Raw genomic sequence first — 14158 nt, 5'->3', positions numbered from 1 at the left:
TTATGTAGTACTTCACTTCCGAAAAGCTAAGATCAGATGGCAACAACTTTTTTTTAAAAAGTATTATGTAGAACCTACCTGACAATGGTCACTCAATGTCAAACAGGATACCCATTCTCGCCTCCTTATCTGAACATTTTGAAAGATTTGCAAACAGGGCCTGAAAAAGAAATGAACGTCACTTCTGATTTATTTATGATAACAATTAATGAATTTATAATGTACTTTAACACCTCAGTTTCCAGGGTTATACATACCACAGTTCTGACTCACACTGCCAAGAACGGCTTATTAGGGAATGATCCAATGTACAGATAACATGTGCAGTATCATTTCCCTCGTACAGATGGAAATTGTATATAAGACCAACTAGAAGTCAATAATGGCATCAAGGGAGACCATCAGAGCTGTCCTAAAAAGCTTTAGTTTAATTTCAACTGGACGTGGCTCATTGATTATAGGTATTTCAGAGGCTTATCTCCAAAGGATAATCTATTCCTAGCTACAATCTGTGCCATCATAATCATGGATTCAGGAACCTGGAGTTTGGAATGCTGAATAAAGGATAATTAGCTACTGACATATGCAGACATTACAAGATGCCAGAATATGGGATTCTGAGTTGTATATTCCACGTTATCCAATTTTGGATAAACTGACTGATCGTTGCAAAAAGCACCTTCCTGAATGCTACATGCTATAGGCGAGGAAATACCATATTCGAGACAGGGTGTTTAATAACCTGGGTTCGAGAATTTCATATGATTTCTGGTAATCGTGCATCAATGACGCACATACGCGTCATTCGTACCCAAAGTTAAGAAACCAAATTACGCATGTGTGCGTCATTCAGCGCGAATGCGTTAAATTGATTATTTAATTATAACTAAACTATCGTTTCTTATACAAATTTACATTTTTATCGTCAAAAATTATGAGGCTGAAGTAAAATGATTTATGAGGCTGAAGTGTTCTAAAGATTTATGAGCCACAAGTGTATAAGAATCCGCAGTCTAGCTATAATAATCGCATAACTTATCGAGAGACTGTTAAAAAATATATTTGCGTCAGGGTACACTGAATTGTGTTTTATTGTGTATTTTTTTAAGTATTTAGAACAAGGTCACTATTAATTTGATGATGTATATTAATACTTCTGTAATATCACTTAATCCAATGAGGCATATCTACATTACATGACTCAAACCTGCATTGTATATTTATAAAAGTGTACAAAAAAAAAGGAAAATATTGAAAAGTATTAAATTCATAGAAATGTATAATACATAAAATTTAGAGAAAAGATATATGGAATATTTTAATGACTAATATTCAATACGGGTATACATAGGTTCGTACGTGTGTGGTTCTGTGCATAAAAGAGTATGTTTCCCACCCGCACATAGGAATTACGTACATATATACATAATAACCATCATCATATATGTACACTATATGTAAGTAGGCCTATTGTTATATTAGTTGCCATTTAAAAAATATTGTACAATATATTTAGATCGGTATAATTATATTAAATGGACTAAAATTATAACAAGTTTACTTTACCATTAAACCTGTCCACATAGACGATTAATATATGTGTATAGAGTGTATAAAAAAAAGGATATACTTCAAGATTGTAGTTCACAATTTCTTACAGCAAGCTTGATGTTTTTTAATTCTATCTGGATGGAATTTTCTCGTACAATTATTACATCCTACAAGTTGAGCCTGGTACTTCTCCCAATCGATTTCAGCTTGGTAGAATTCTAGTATGAGAAAATTGTAACATTTATTCAATCAATTGACTACAGCAAAGTTAAACTTATCTATATTGTATAGTATACAGTATATATACTATATAGTATAGTTTACCTTTGAGAAATGTGGATTCCTCTCCTGTCTTTCTACTAGTGTTACCAGAAACTGGTGTTCTTGGTATTTCATTTCTTGGTTTCATAGGATTAAAGCTATCCTAAAGAGATGAGAGAATATAGATATATATATATGTGTACCTGCTGTATTATTTTAATAATTGTATAAATATAAATTACGTTAGATATTTCCGAAGATCCACTTTTATTGTGTTTTTGAATTTTAGAAGTCTCTGCTTCTTCTCGAGTAACTGACTTGGAAGTTTCATTTGACAAATGTTGTGCTATTTCCTTTTTATTATTTTCCATTGAAACATCCTTGATTTCTTTTTTAAGGATAAATATCTTAAGTAATGTATGAAATATTATTAATATATGAAAAAATAAGTTACTTACCCCCTGAATCAGAACTTGCATTATTTTTCTGTGCTTGTTTATCCCCATCTAAATGTTCCTTTCTTCTATTAGATCTTAAAGTTACCATACCATGTTCTATATTTTGAAGATATTTATTTGTCCGTTTATCTATATCTTTTAATATATCATCTGTTAAAGTTCCTATTTCATTAGAGCGAGATCTTCTCAAACCTTGTTCCTCTGTGTTCTTTTCCCTGTGATTTTTTTTCTCTTCATTTGAGGTGGATCTCTGTTTCCTTGTATTTGTATTATTCACTTCAAGACTGTTTTTTGAAAGTCTGCCTCTTCTTTTAGGATGTTTAGAGTTTTCTTTACTTTCCTCTTGCATCTCATCTTCTTCATCAGATCTAAATGTTAGCCTTTTAGAATTTCCAAACTGTAAAGTTGGAAGCTTATATTCTTCTATGTTAGGAGTTGAACTGTGGATTTTAGTATCTGGACTAAAAACACTTTTGTGCGCAGTAACATTTTTAAAATTTTTGTTTATTATTTGTTTATCCTTCTTTACTTTCGCTGTTTCACTGTTTTCCAAATGTTCTTTATTTTGTTCTGAATTATTTTTCTCCTAAATCATTGGAACAATAATTATATGAAATATCGGACATATTATCAACTTTTTCAACATAGAAATCTATTTACCTGATTCTGACAATTTTTACATCTACATAGTTCACCACATGGCATATTCTTTTTTGCGCAACCACATAATTTGGAACTACAATTCTTCTTACAATTACATCCACGCATTGAAGCACTCTTCTTCCTTTCGCCTTGAGATTTTATATTTGTTCGTGTAGATTCAATAGGTTTAGGAGTCTCAGCTATATCATTAGAATGTGTGACAGTAATGGTTGGTGTGGTTTTCGAAATTGCTGTTACTTCTTCAGCAATATACTTTCTTAAATGATCATTTTCAAGAGTAAGAAGTCTCACTTGTTCCTGCAAGTGTGCTATTTCCAACATTGGATCCTTATTACGCGTTTGAGTCATTGCATTCCTTTGTTTACTGAAAGCAACAACGAAATAATTGTCACACGTAATAACTATGGTAAGAAAACCAATGAAAAGGTAAATGTAAAATTTATGTGGAAATAATATTTCAATATTTCACAAAAGTAACGTAAGATTGGTAAATTTTTCACCTCTTTGTTTTGCTCATGTTTGTAAATTTAAATAACTTTACAAATCGCTGAACTTGATCGTCAAACAATTTTCCAGTCGCAATTTATTCCGAGGTAGAAACTGGCGGTTGACAATACACCCGTATTTAAATTCAGACTGGTTGGTGGCGGAAGGAAAAAAGTTTTCCTGTTCTCTGTTTTCTCTGAAACAAAAACAAAGCACCGAACTTAAGTGTGAAATATTCGATCCATATATTACTCTGATTATACGTAAAACAGTTCATTTAAAATATACAAAACTTTGAAAAAGTTTTATATTGCGTTTCATTCAAATGATCACCGAAGATGGCGCACGTGTCACGTTCAAAATGTAAACAATAACAGTCACTTACAAACAAAGATTGAAAATAATTATGATATCGTTTCTGGTTCTTGAAACAATTACGAAGAACCAAAATAACTCACAACTATTCTTCAATATATCGGGTTCGGTTCCTGTTCTTCAGAACCAATACTAAAATCGGTTCGGAAACGGTCCTGTAACTGTTTTTTTCAAACCACAGGATATAAATATTCAAGACTGATTATAGCGTCCTCTTCTTAAGGAAGACGGCCATTCGAAGAACTAACTGAAGCAACAAGACCGATAAAGTGTCCGAATATAGATGGTATTTAGAACAGAATGTATTTCGGTTGCCTAACATTCAGGGGCTCTAGAACCGTTACCACGCCACTGCTTTTGGGAAGTTAGGGGATGAAATAACTTATTCATCGACCAACCCTTATACTCCTTATACTAATTATTTAATTTTAATTTCTGCTTCAGTCTCAAGCAATTTAGAAAATAATCTTCCCTTATTCCTACTTCTTCCCCTTCAATCGCCCTTGTTTAATTCATGGTTTGTAAATAAACACTCCGACCAGTAACGCGTGTTCTCTTAACACGTTAAGCGCCACGGAAATCTTAAGCGTTTTCCCGTAGAGTTTTTCTATTGTAGCAAGGAAAAGCAGGAACAATTATTAATTATTTGACGTTACAATGTTTGCACAACGCTATTATCAACACAATTACGTTATTAAACATTTTCATTTCACATCAGTTATCTTGCACGTTACGATTGTTTTCTAGTCATTCAGAAGCGTCAGTCACCGATGACTGACATGGCGCTTAACGTGTTAACTTCATCAGAGACGTTCTCGCGTCGCCGAGACGTTCTCGAATGAAACGAAAATAAAAAATTACGCTACGAGACGCTTCGATGGGAACGAGGACTCGATTCCTTGTTTCTTTCAGTCGGTTCGCGGCGGCATGATTAGATAAGCGGTCGGTTCATAGTGCGCCCGAGATGCAGAGAGCATAAGAGACCAGGAGGCTCGTGGACCGACCTCAGTTAAAGCCGTTAGTGCATACTGGCGAACTCGATTGGCGAACCGCGAGCATCGCTTCTTCCACCAAAAGACGCGGCGAACCATCTCGCGAGAGACTCGCGTACACGCGCGCGCCTCGAAGGAAACAGTTGCGCGTTCGACGGTAAATCGGTTCAGCGCACGGGAGTTCTTTCTGAGATCAGCTGCCGCGAATCCCGGGGCGAGATATGAATCCGTCTTCGAGGAGGAAATCGTGTCAGCAGACATATTCGGATTAATTCTAACTCATCAGACCAGAGGATCGGACCGTGAAGGATTTCTCCGGTGAACAGGCGACTGGAAATCGAACGATGCCAGCCTGCAGGAGCGAGAACCCGTCGAGAGTGTGGTCCTCGAGTCCGCCGATCTCGAGGAGCAGCAGCGTGTCTCCGCTCATACCCAGCTCGCCGCTGTCGACGTCGCCGCCCCTGGTGTCGCCGATATCCACCCTGAAGAGCTCGACGTCGAACGCTTCGAACTCGTCGAAGATATACCATGTTCCTACATTGACGAACACCTCGAGGACTCCCGCCGTGATCGTTTCACCGAGGCGTCAGCAACAACAGCAGCAGCAGCATCTACAACAGGGGACGCAACTGAATTTCCAGCCGCTACCAACACAAGGTCAAAACCACAACCGGAACGAGCCGTTGCTGTTGAGGATACTGACCGCGTATTTCGGACTGCTGCTGGGGATCTTCCGAGGAATCGTCAGCGTGATCAGCTACGCGATCCGGGCGCCGGCGCTCTGGGTGTCGGTCTGGGTTTACATGATATGGCTGATTTTCCAGCTGCCGTTGACCGCCCTCAAGTGGTTCATCACCGTCCTCCACACGCCGGCGTTGGAGCGAGTGCGCAGCAAACGGTGCGTCTTGATCAGCGGCGGTAGCACCGTGCAATCCGTGCACCTGGCTCGCAACTTCTACAAGGCCGGCGCCAGGGTGGTGATCTGCGAGCTGGAGGGTCTGTTCGGGCTGGCGAAGTTCTCCACCGCGTGCTCCAAGTTCTACACGATCCCGAAGCCCAGTCCAGGGAACGCCGCCGAGTATGTAAAAGCCCTGAAGGACATCGTTCACAAGGAGAAAGCTGCGTACTACATACCGGTCAGCGCCAGCAACACGGCCTACTACGACGCTCTGACTAAGCCCTACCTGGAAGTGATGGGCTGCGAGTGTTTCGTGCCCAGTGCGGGCGAGGTCGCCGTCCTCGACGACCCCATGGAGATGCTGCGAAGATGCTGCTCGCTGGCCCTGCCCACGCCCTATCATTGCATCCTGCGTTCCTCGGAGGACGTCTCGCGGTTCTACGAGCAGAACACGGTAACCACCGGCAGGTACCTGTTGCTGGCCGCGGGTCCAGCAGGGATGATAGACAGGACGAAGATAGCACTGCCGCCGACGATCAGGGAGTTCCGGAACCAGCAGCACGAGGTCAGCGACAGCAAACCGTGGCTGGTGATCCGCGACCCGAGCGGCAAGCATTACATCACCTGCACCACGGTGAAGGAGTCGAGGGTCGTGTCGAACGTGACCTGCCTGATCGACGGGCGAGGCTTGATCCCCGAGGAGCGGCCGGAAGTGACGCAGTGGCTGGACAGATTCATCGGCGGGCTGTTTTGGAGGATCAACGGACACTTGAGCTTCAGGTTAGCGGTCACGGAGGATGGAGAGTTGGTGCCGATCGGCTGCCACGTGGGCGTCAGTCTGCCTTACATCTGTCACACGGGAGTCCATCCTCGGCTCGTCTGGAAACCGTGCAGACACTTTTCCAGACAGAACTCCGGGATCCTGAGCGCGACGGACAGGAACCAGCCAGCCGACGCTACCACCTATGCCTCGAAGCTGCCTGCCGGGGATACCTTCCCTCATCTGTTGGGCACCTTGCTGAACAAACGGGATGCTCTGTTCACGTACTGGGACCCGCTGCCCTACTGCATCTACTACCATCTGCAGCTGCCGTTCAGACGGCTGGCGGGCATGATCAGGCCGCAGCAACACAACCCTCCGTTGGCGGTAGTGCAATAGCGTGTAACCTATGAATACATCAGAATTATCCTCGAGAATTCGCTAATGAAAGCTGTTTTGAACAGAGTCGGAGGAGGGTAAAGAACGGATACTCGAAGGAGGGACGCGCGTGTAGGTGATCCTCGCGCAGACGGTCTTCTCAGTATTCGCGGACGCCCCGGTCGAAAGGGTCCCCACGAGAGAACACGCCTCGGCGATGGAAACGGCGATCCGGCTAGCAAAGGTCAAGTTCAGATCGAGCTTCGGATGAGAAGCGGCCGAGCGAGAATCGAGCTGGGACGGAGGGCACACGCTCGAATCACGTGCCGCGCCGGCCATGTAGTTTTTTCTGCGCGGCAAGATAATTGACGCGTGGTTCCTATCTTCGGGCCGGCACGAGAGGAAGCTGAAACGTTCGAGAGCTTTCGAGCCCGTACAACTTGTATCGCGTATCGGCGAGTGTAAATAGTGGTGCGAACAATCGGCCCAATAACACTGGCGCGCTCGTCCGTCCGTGCACGATTTCTCTTCCGCTAAGACTCCTGCTCTCCTTTTTCTTGTTTTCCCGTTTGAGACGGTCGACTTTGAACTCGCTAGATAAATAACGCGACGCGCACAGACGCTCGGAGAATGACTTTACGGATCTGATATTTAGAACTGTCCGCGCCTCGACACGCCGTGTCCGGGGAATGGTAAATAACGTCCAACTTTAGGATGCTCGGTCGGAAGGTCGAGCATCCCCTGGTATACGGTTTCTGAATCTCGCGAGTCTCGCGGGACACTTGTATCTATAGTATTTCGTATTTCATAAGTTAACAGGCAATAAGGTTCCGTGTACATACGCGTGCAGATGCCATACAGTCTGCAAGTCAATAAAACGTAATCTGTTTTTCTAATGCCAGTGTTTTCTTTTCCCCCACTCTCCACCGTGCCAGATTCCCCTCGTACATTCTCAGTTCTATTGGCGAGTGCTGATTAAGAATTGACAATTGACATGTTTCGCAACGTTAGAACAGAGTCAGAAATCTTGTCTACTTTAACGATGTTGATACACACGCTTCTCTAAGAAATTCTTCGGCTGTGTTCACTAGTTTCTGTAACTTGCGAACGACAGTTGACTTTGACACCGCATTCCCGCTGAAATGCAGTTGGAAGCGAAGATCGCGAATTTCGGAGGGAGGAGGATCGATCGACGCGCTCGAGCGTCGGACACCTCGCCAATGAGAAATAGTTCGGAGAGGGCGAGCGCACGGACGAGCCTAATCGGATCTGTTCGATTGTGCGCGTGAAACCGTAAATAATGTTGCTTATAGATGAAAGGATGACCCGGGGGGCAGCAGAGCTTGACGGACTTTGAGAGGCCGGGGTCGCCGGTTCGAGAGACGCCGTCAGCGTTATCGGCGATCTGCTTTCCTCCTTTCCTCTCCGGCGATCGCTCGCCTCTTCCTTCTCGGCGAATCTTTATCGCCGTCGACCGTTGTCAGCTGGCTGGACCAACGTGTCTGCACCGACGTCGCTGATCTCTGCTCGTCTTCTGTCTCTTCTTTATCTTCGCCGCTGAACCGGCATCACTGAAAACAGAAATAATTGTAAGAACCAGGTACCGGTTCGCTCTCCCGAACGAATACGATCGGTCTCGATCGCGACGAGGCTTCCAAGCTTAACTCATTTTGTCCTGCGAGCAATTTGTTTCGAGTTCCTCGTTGAAAATATCTTCGACGAGTAATTAAGTTTTTCGAAAATATATTTACTAGACAAATGTTCAGTAATATTTTCGAGAAGCTTAAATACATTATGAAACAAGTGTACTACAAAATGTGCAAACTGCATTATAAAAATTGAATGTACCTAAGACAAGATAATTCTCATATACTCAGAAATAAATTTAATCAATGAAACTACAGACGACTAATAAATTCCTTTCGGAATTGCGGTTTGATTCATCGATGGATAATGAAGATGATTCGATCCATATATTAAGAGATAGTTTAGCATCCTCTTTACGACATTTTCATAATGCAGTATAATGCGGTACGACTGATATCTCAATAATCGAATGAAAAGAGATTCGAGAAGGATCTCAGCGAGGTTTCGTGATAGAATGGAATCGTCTAGACGCAACAGTGAGGAGAACGATCGACGGGGATCGTAAATATCGGCGATTCATCGGACGATAGGTAAAACACGAGCCACTTTTCGCTATGAAGAGGCAGCCAGCAGCACGCAGAGATCCGAAGACGCAGGAGCGAAGTGTGTAACGCAATCTTAACATGCGATAATATTGAAATGCAGTTCCTTGGCGACCGCCGCTGAAATAAATCGATACGCGGACAGTTCTATTTCGTCTCTCCTTTTTTTCCCTTTGCTCTCGTTTCATCCGATGAAAGCACGCGAGAGGAATTATTGTTCCTCCGCCAGGAATCGTTTAAACTTCGCTGACGTTCCTTGGACTCGACGGTGGCGGCCTGTTGTCTTTCGTTTGACCGAGGAACGAGCTAATAACGCGGAACGGAGGAACATCTGCCACCCGATGATTAACTTGGATGTTCAACTCCTATTCGTGACGATCCAAGCTTTTTCGGGTAATAAGCTAACGATACAGTGTGGAATTAAGAGATAACCGACCTATCCACGTCGTTTGTATCGTTCCACGGGAAACAACGCGGTGAGCAATTATGCAATTACGCTACTTAGAACCTGAAGGATCTCTAGGTCTCCAACTTTAGGATAGAATAAATCGATGGAAACTCCAACGGTGCTACTATTGAGATTCCTATTGATTTACAATTCGGTTTGCCTACTGGTGAATCAATTTCTGTAGTAAATTCTCAGAGAATTATCCGTTATCTTTTTAATAATTGTTAAAGAAGCAATCAGGAAGGGGGCAGTTTGACCTCTCTGGTAGTTCCAGCGTTAAAATTTGCGCTGTCAGACTGGTGATTTCGTTTCATCGACCCTCGTTATCCAAGGATAACATGCGAGATTATTGTGAAGTACTAAATGTACTTCATATTTCATCGACTGTCAAATACTTCGAAAAAATCCACCGCGCGACACCGACTTCACGGAACTTTGCAATACCGATAAACATTTGTTTACGATGGGCCGGCTTGCACCGGGCCGATTTACAAAATAATATAATCACGACAATATTTGTTACCGGATATCCACTGATTAAAAGTCAGAGGAACATACGACTCGCGTAATCTACTCAAATAAACAATCCAGTAGTTTACTATTTCATTGAAACAGCAGTTAAATTATACATAGGATAATTCCAGGAGAAACGGCCATATTTCTTTCGCAACGCATTTAAATAAAACCTAAAGGAATTAGAACAAATTCGATTCCTAAATAAGCTTCAATTATTTTCTCACAAGATAATAAGAATTAGAATCACAATTGAGAACCACCAATTGCAGTTGTAATTGGATAATCTCCTCTGGAATTACCCTGTGGCGAAAAGAACAGCCAATGATGATTCTAACTCAACAGCTCGTTCGTTCTTTCTGGTTCAGTCGTTCTCCAAGCGGAGAAAGCTGTCGAAAATCGTTCCGTTGCGGTCGCGTTCGAGCGAGTGAGCGCCAGTAAAGGGAACCGTAAAGGCTCTTAACTGGATTCGTCCACGAGTAACAAGAAGGAAAGTCATTTTCTTGGGCGGCTTGTGCCACGTGGTTCCAGGCACGGCCACTGTGAGAACAGATTCACCTGACTGGCATACCGATGGTCTGTGTACGCCGCCGCTGTGCCGCACAGCTTACACCTCGCCGGCAATTTGCCTGCGGCGAGAACGTTTAACGCATCGACACACGATCCTTACGCGGGAACTGCGCCTCAATTAACGCCAATCTGCTATCGTTATTCTTTTCCCCGTCCCACGGTGAAAACATTACATCATTCACTGATAGAAGCGACGATACACGTACGGCGGATGACTTAACGCCAACCATGGAGGTGACCAGCTGAAATTGCAGCTACGGATCGTCAGCCTGTACAGTGATCGAAATCGCTTTGCAATATCTGAAATCAGAGAGTTGAATTCGATTTGATGTGGGAATAATTGAATTAAATGTTTCCTCGATACTCACCGAAGGTCAATCGACGGGCTGAAAGAAGAATTTTGTAATCAAATTTCACTTTGTTCCTGCGTTGCTATCATATCAATGGAATTTATATAGAGAAGTTTCTGTTGAACTATCAGTTTTGTAGATTGTTCATGCAAACTTTTGTTTGTACGAGATAAGCTTGTGCAGCTTAGTTCCTTCAGTGCAGAGCATTGGATTTTTGGTTAATTGGAGAATCTATATCCGAATTTCACGCGGAGAAATTATCGGATACAGAATCCCGTTCGCCATTATGGAACGTTCACTTCAGATCAATATTTACAGAGTTATCGTGCGGTATCGGGGAGAGCGTGACCGTGGATTCTTATGTGGCGATTGAATGAATAATAAACGGTCAGGTTGTTTTGACAAGTGTAACGATATCGTGCGCGAGTTCCCCCAATCTTAAGGTCGCTTCGCGGAGCGAGTCGGGTTTGTTGCTTGAACCCTTCGCGGATTTCTCAAAGTATCCAGAACTTTTAGAGGCGGCTGTATTATACATTTAACTTTGGAGAGGAAACGAAAGCTATGGTTCGATCTTCTGTTACTCGAAGAATTCGATTGTTCCTTCGTCATTGAAATGACATTCGTTTTCAAAGGCTTGAAGATAATCGAGGAAATTCACTGCGTGCATCCGCGTCTCCCTATCGCACGGTTGTTCCACTTGAAGCGCGCAGCGCCGTTAGTTCGCGATCATCGGAGACCGAACGTTGCTCCACGCGGTCGATTCGATCTACTTGAGCGATCGCTTGGACTCTGGACAAATGTTTGCGGCGTTTAAACGCGGTTAAATTGAACAAATTTGACGTTTCTTTGTAGTTGAAGCTTCTACTCCCATTTTCCAGGTGAATTATCCTCACCGTAAAGATCTATATTATCTTACCTCATTATTAACTGAACGTGATATTACAATATCTATTATTTTACCTTACTACCGTCTAACGAAATATTATCATATTGACATTACTGTTGTATGTAATAATAATGATCTATAACTAACAGAACTACCGGACATCTTGGATTTCTTACGCAATTTTTCAGAAGACACAAGCTTTTCTCAGAAATTCCGTTCAATTTCAAATCGTCTCATTCAATTGAGATCTCAATAAACACATTTCTGTAATTTGCGCAAGAAAATAAGTATTATACAATGCTATTGCTAGGTAGTTTTGGCGTTGAAGCGAATTCTCCGGGCTTCGAAATCGCGAACACCGAAAATTATCGACGGTTCGAGGTTCGCGGGGGTTCGGTTTCCGTGTTTCTCTCGCGTACGTATTCCGTTGCGCGGCGAACGCGCGAACAAAATAAAAGAAAGACTGTCGGATGCACGATACCGGCCGGCCTGTTGTATCTAATCTCGGCGACGCTGAAGAAGCGTCCATCGCGAGCGCAACAAGAGTAAATAATGTACCAGAAGGGGGAACTTTCGGTGTATCGATGACGGTCGGCTATTAATACTGTCCGGCTGTTGGTGCCACACGCAGCACCAACCTCCTTCGATAATAACAAAACCGTGTTTTCCATCTGTTCGCCGGATCGCCGCCGATTCCGAACAATCGGCGAGGCACGATTGCCGCGTCGCGTCGCGTCGGCCGGTCACGCGGTCGGTTCCGCTTCCATTTCGTCGCTCGACGTGCGGCTGCCCGCGCATTTCTTTTTCTCCTTTCTCTCCTTCTCTCGTCGGACACCGCGAAATCTCGGTGGGAACGTCGACTCGACCGGTGGAAGGAGGATGGTCCTGTTCGCGGTGTTCCTCGCGTTCAACGCTCTCGCCGCGACTGCCGAGAGAGCGGACCAGTGCCGGTGGAGGACAGATGAGCAGCTTATCTGGGAATACGACGTCAGAAGATCGTACAGGATCGGCGGGTACCAAGTGCGTGCGATTATGAACTCCCATTTACTCGGAACGAACTTGAACTTAGCTTCGGTGGATGGAAACCAACGAATTTCTACGGGATTATATCGGTCCTTGTAACGTTGAAGGTTTTTATGGAGCTAGAATGAATTCTTGTATAAGCTGAAGCTAGTCTTTTTATATAAACAGCTTAATATTGCGGATAGAATAAAATAATAGAATAGAATTGATCAGAGAGTCTCTGTTTTATAGAATGACGTTCGAAGCTGTGAGTTTGCAGGAACATTCGTAGTCGAACGAGAATCATAATGATACGGTTCATACGAGCGTTTCTCGCAGCAATGGGACGTTGCTTTCCATTCCTCCGTCATAGTTGTCGTTTTAGTCGTTGCTCAGTGTCCCGGGCGTTGCCACACTCGTCCACGGGAAGATGGAAGGGGAAGCACGAGGAGTCCTACCCCATCGTGACAGCACTGGGTTACTTTATCGGGGGTGCCCGACATTGTTTCCGCCTAAAACAATAGCACGTATTAACGGCGCGTTAACGTCTTCGGATTTATCGTCGGTGGTTAGACTTGCCCGCTGCTTTCTCTCCTTGTTCCAATTCTTTTTCTGATTCCCTTATCGTTCCACAGATAAACGCCAGGTCGGAACAGCTGAGGCGACAGTGCCGGGACACGATACACGTTGAATTATGTTGCTTTCATGGTTTATCGTTATCTTCATTGCAGACGTCTACCTTGGAGACTGGTCAATCAACGGATGCATAGTTAACGAATGTACACGATAGCTGAATCGAGTGAAAATTTATATGAAATTCGAGCGTAGACTCGCAGTGTCTTCGGATCGTGAAGAGTTCACGCGTGCAACGTTGATTGCAGGAAGTAGAAGCGGATTACGGGCCGACCAATGCGACCATCACCTGCATCGGAGTCGACTCCTTGTCCCAGGAGAATAATGGCGCCATGTGGGTGACTTCCGGTGGGATCGGCCACAACTTCATACGGATCAAGTTTAGGTCCAAGTACTCCAGAGGACTTCACTACCGGGTGTACGTTTACGGGAAACCTCACTGAACAGACAACGATGATGTTGTTATTAACAGACTGCGCAGATTTCAATAAACCTTCACTATAATCTTACCGTTCTCTTCTATCAATATCCTGTCCACCTACTTTAAACTTCGTAGCATTCGATTTAAGATAAGCGCGTCACGGATATGGCTGAAGGGACTAAACAGAGGATACCTACAGCTCACTGTAATGAAACATTCAACCATAAACGTATACCTTTCAGAAGTCTGAAAGTCTAACTCTTTACGAAGTCTACTAAGGCTACCAATGATGACATTTCAATTTTTTTCAAATCAAGAAACAAG

General features: G+C 43.5%; 3 protein-coding genes across 4 annotated transcripts; 2 read left to right on the top strand and 1 right to left on the bottom strand.

Annotated features, from left to right (window-relative positions):
• Positions 1 to 1073: 1073 nt before the first annotated feature.
• Positions 1074 to 4044, bottom strand: LOC116424610 (uncharacterized). Of its 2 annotated transcripts, none has more exons than XM_031971219.2 (7): positions 3878 to 4044; positions 3434 to 3615; positions 2931 to 3297; positions 2271 to 2856; positions 2055 to 2200; positions 1876 to 1975; positions 1074 to 1769 (listed from the first exon to the last, which is right to left on the bottom strand). In XM_031971219.2, the coding sequence occupies exons 2-7, from the start codon at positions 3448 to 3450 to the stop codon at positions 1645 to 1647; spliced, it is 1341 nt and encodes a 446-aa protein (XP_031827079.1). In that variant the 5' UTR covers positions 3451 to 3615; positions 3878 to 4044; the 3' UTR covers positions 1074 to 1644. The 2 variants fall into 2 exon arrangements, with proteins under 2 accessions (XP_031827079.1, XP_031827077.1); XM_031971217.2 differs by having other exon boundaries at positions 3805 to 4021.
• Positions 4045 to 4626: 582 nt separating this feature from the next.
• On the top strand, positions 4627 to 7836 carry LOC116424609 (uncharacterized). Its single transcript, XM_031971216.2, has 2 exons — positions 4627 to 6831; positions 6909 to 7836. The coding sequence occupies exons 1-2, from the start codon at positions 5131 to 5133 to the stop codon at positions 6960 to 6962; spliced, it is 1755 nt and encodes a 584-aa protein (XP_031827076.2). The 5' UTR covers positions 4627 to 5130; the 3' UTR covers positions 6963 to 7836.
• A 4540-nt stretch (positions 7837 to 12376) lies between these two features.
• LOC116424674 (uncharacterized) lies at positions 12377 to 13891 on the top strand. Its single transcript, XM_076367909.1, has 2 exons — positions 12377 to 12798; positions 13662 to 13891. Exons 1-2 carry the CDS (start codon positions 12658 to 12660, stop codon positions 13854 to 13856), a joined length of 336 nt encoding a protein of 111 aa, XP_076224024.1. The 5' UTR covers positions 12377 to 12657; the 3' UTR covers positions 13857 to 13891.
• Positions 13892 to 14158: the final 267 nt, after the last annotated feature.

The sequence above is a fragment of the Nomia melanderi genome, chromosome 5 (assembly GCF_051020985.1).
Source record: "Nomia melanderi isolate GNS246 chromosome 5, iyNomMela1, whole genome shotgun sequence".
NCBI lineage: Eukaryota > Metazoa > Arthropoda > Insecta > Hymenoptera > Halictidae > Nomia > Nomia melanderi.
Note: the sequence above shows the minus strand (reverse complement) of the source record. Positions and strands in the feature narration are given on the sequence as shown.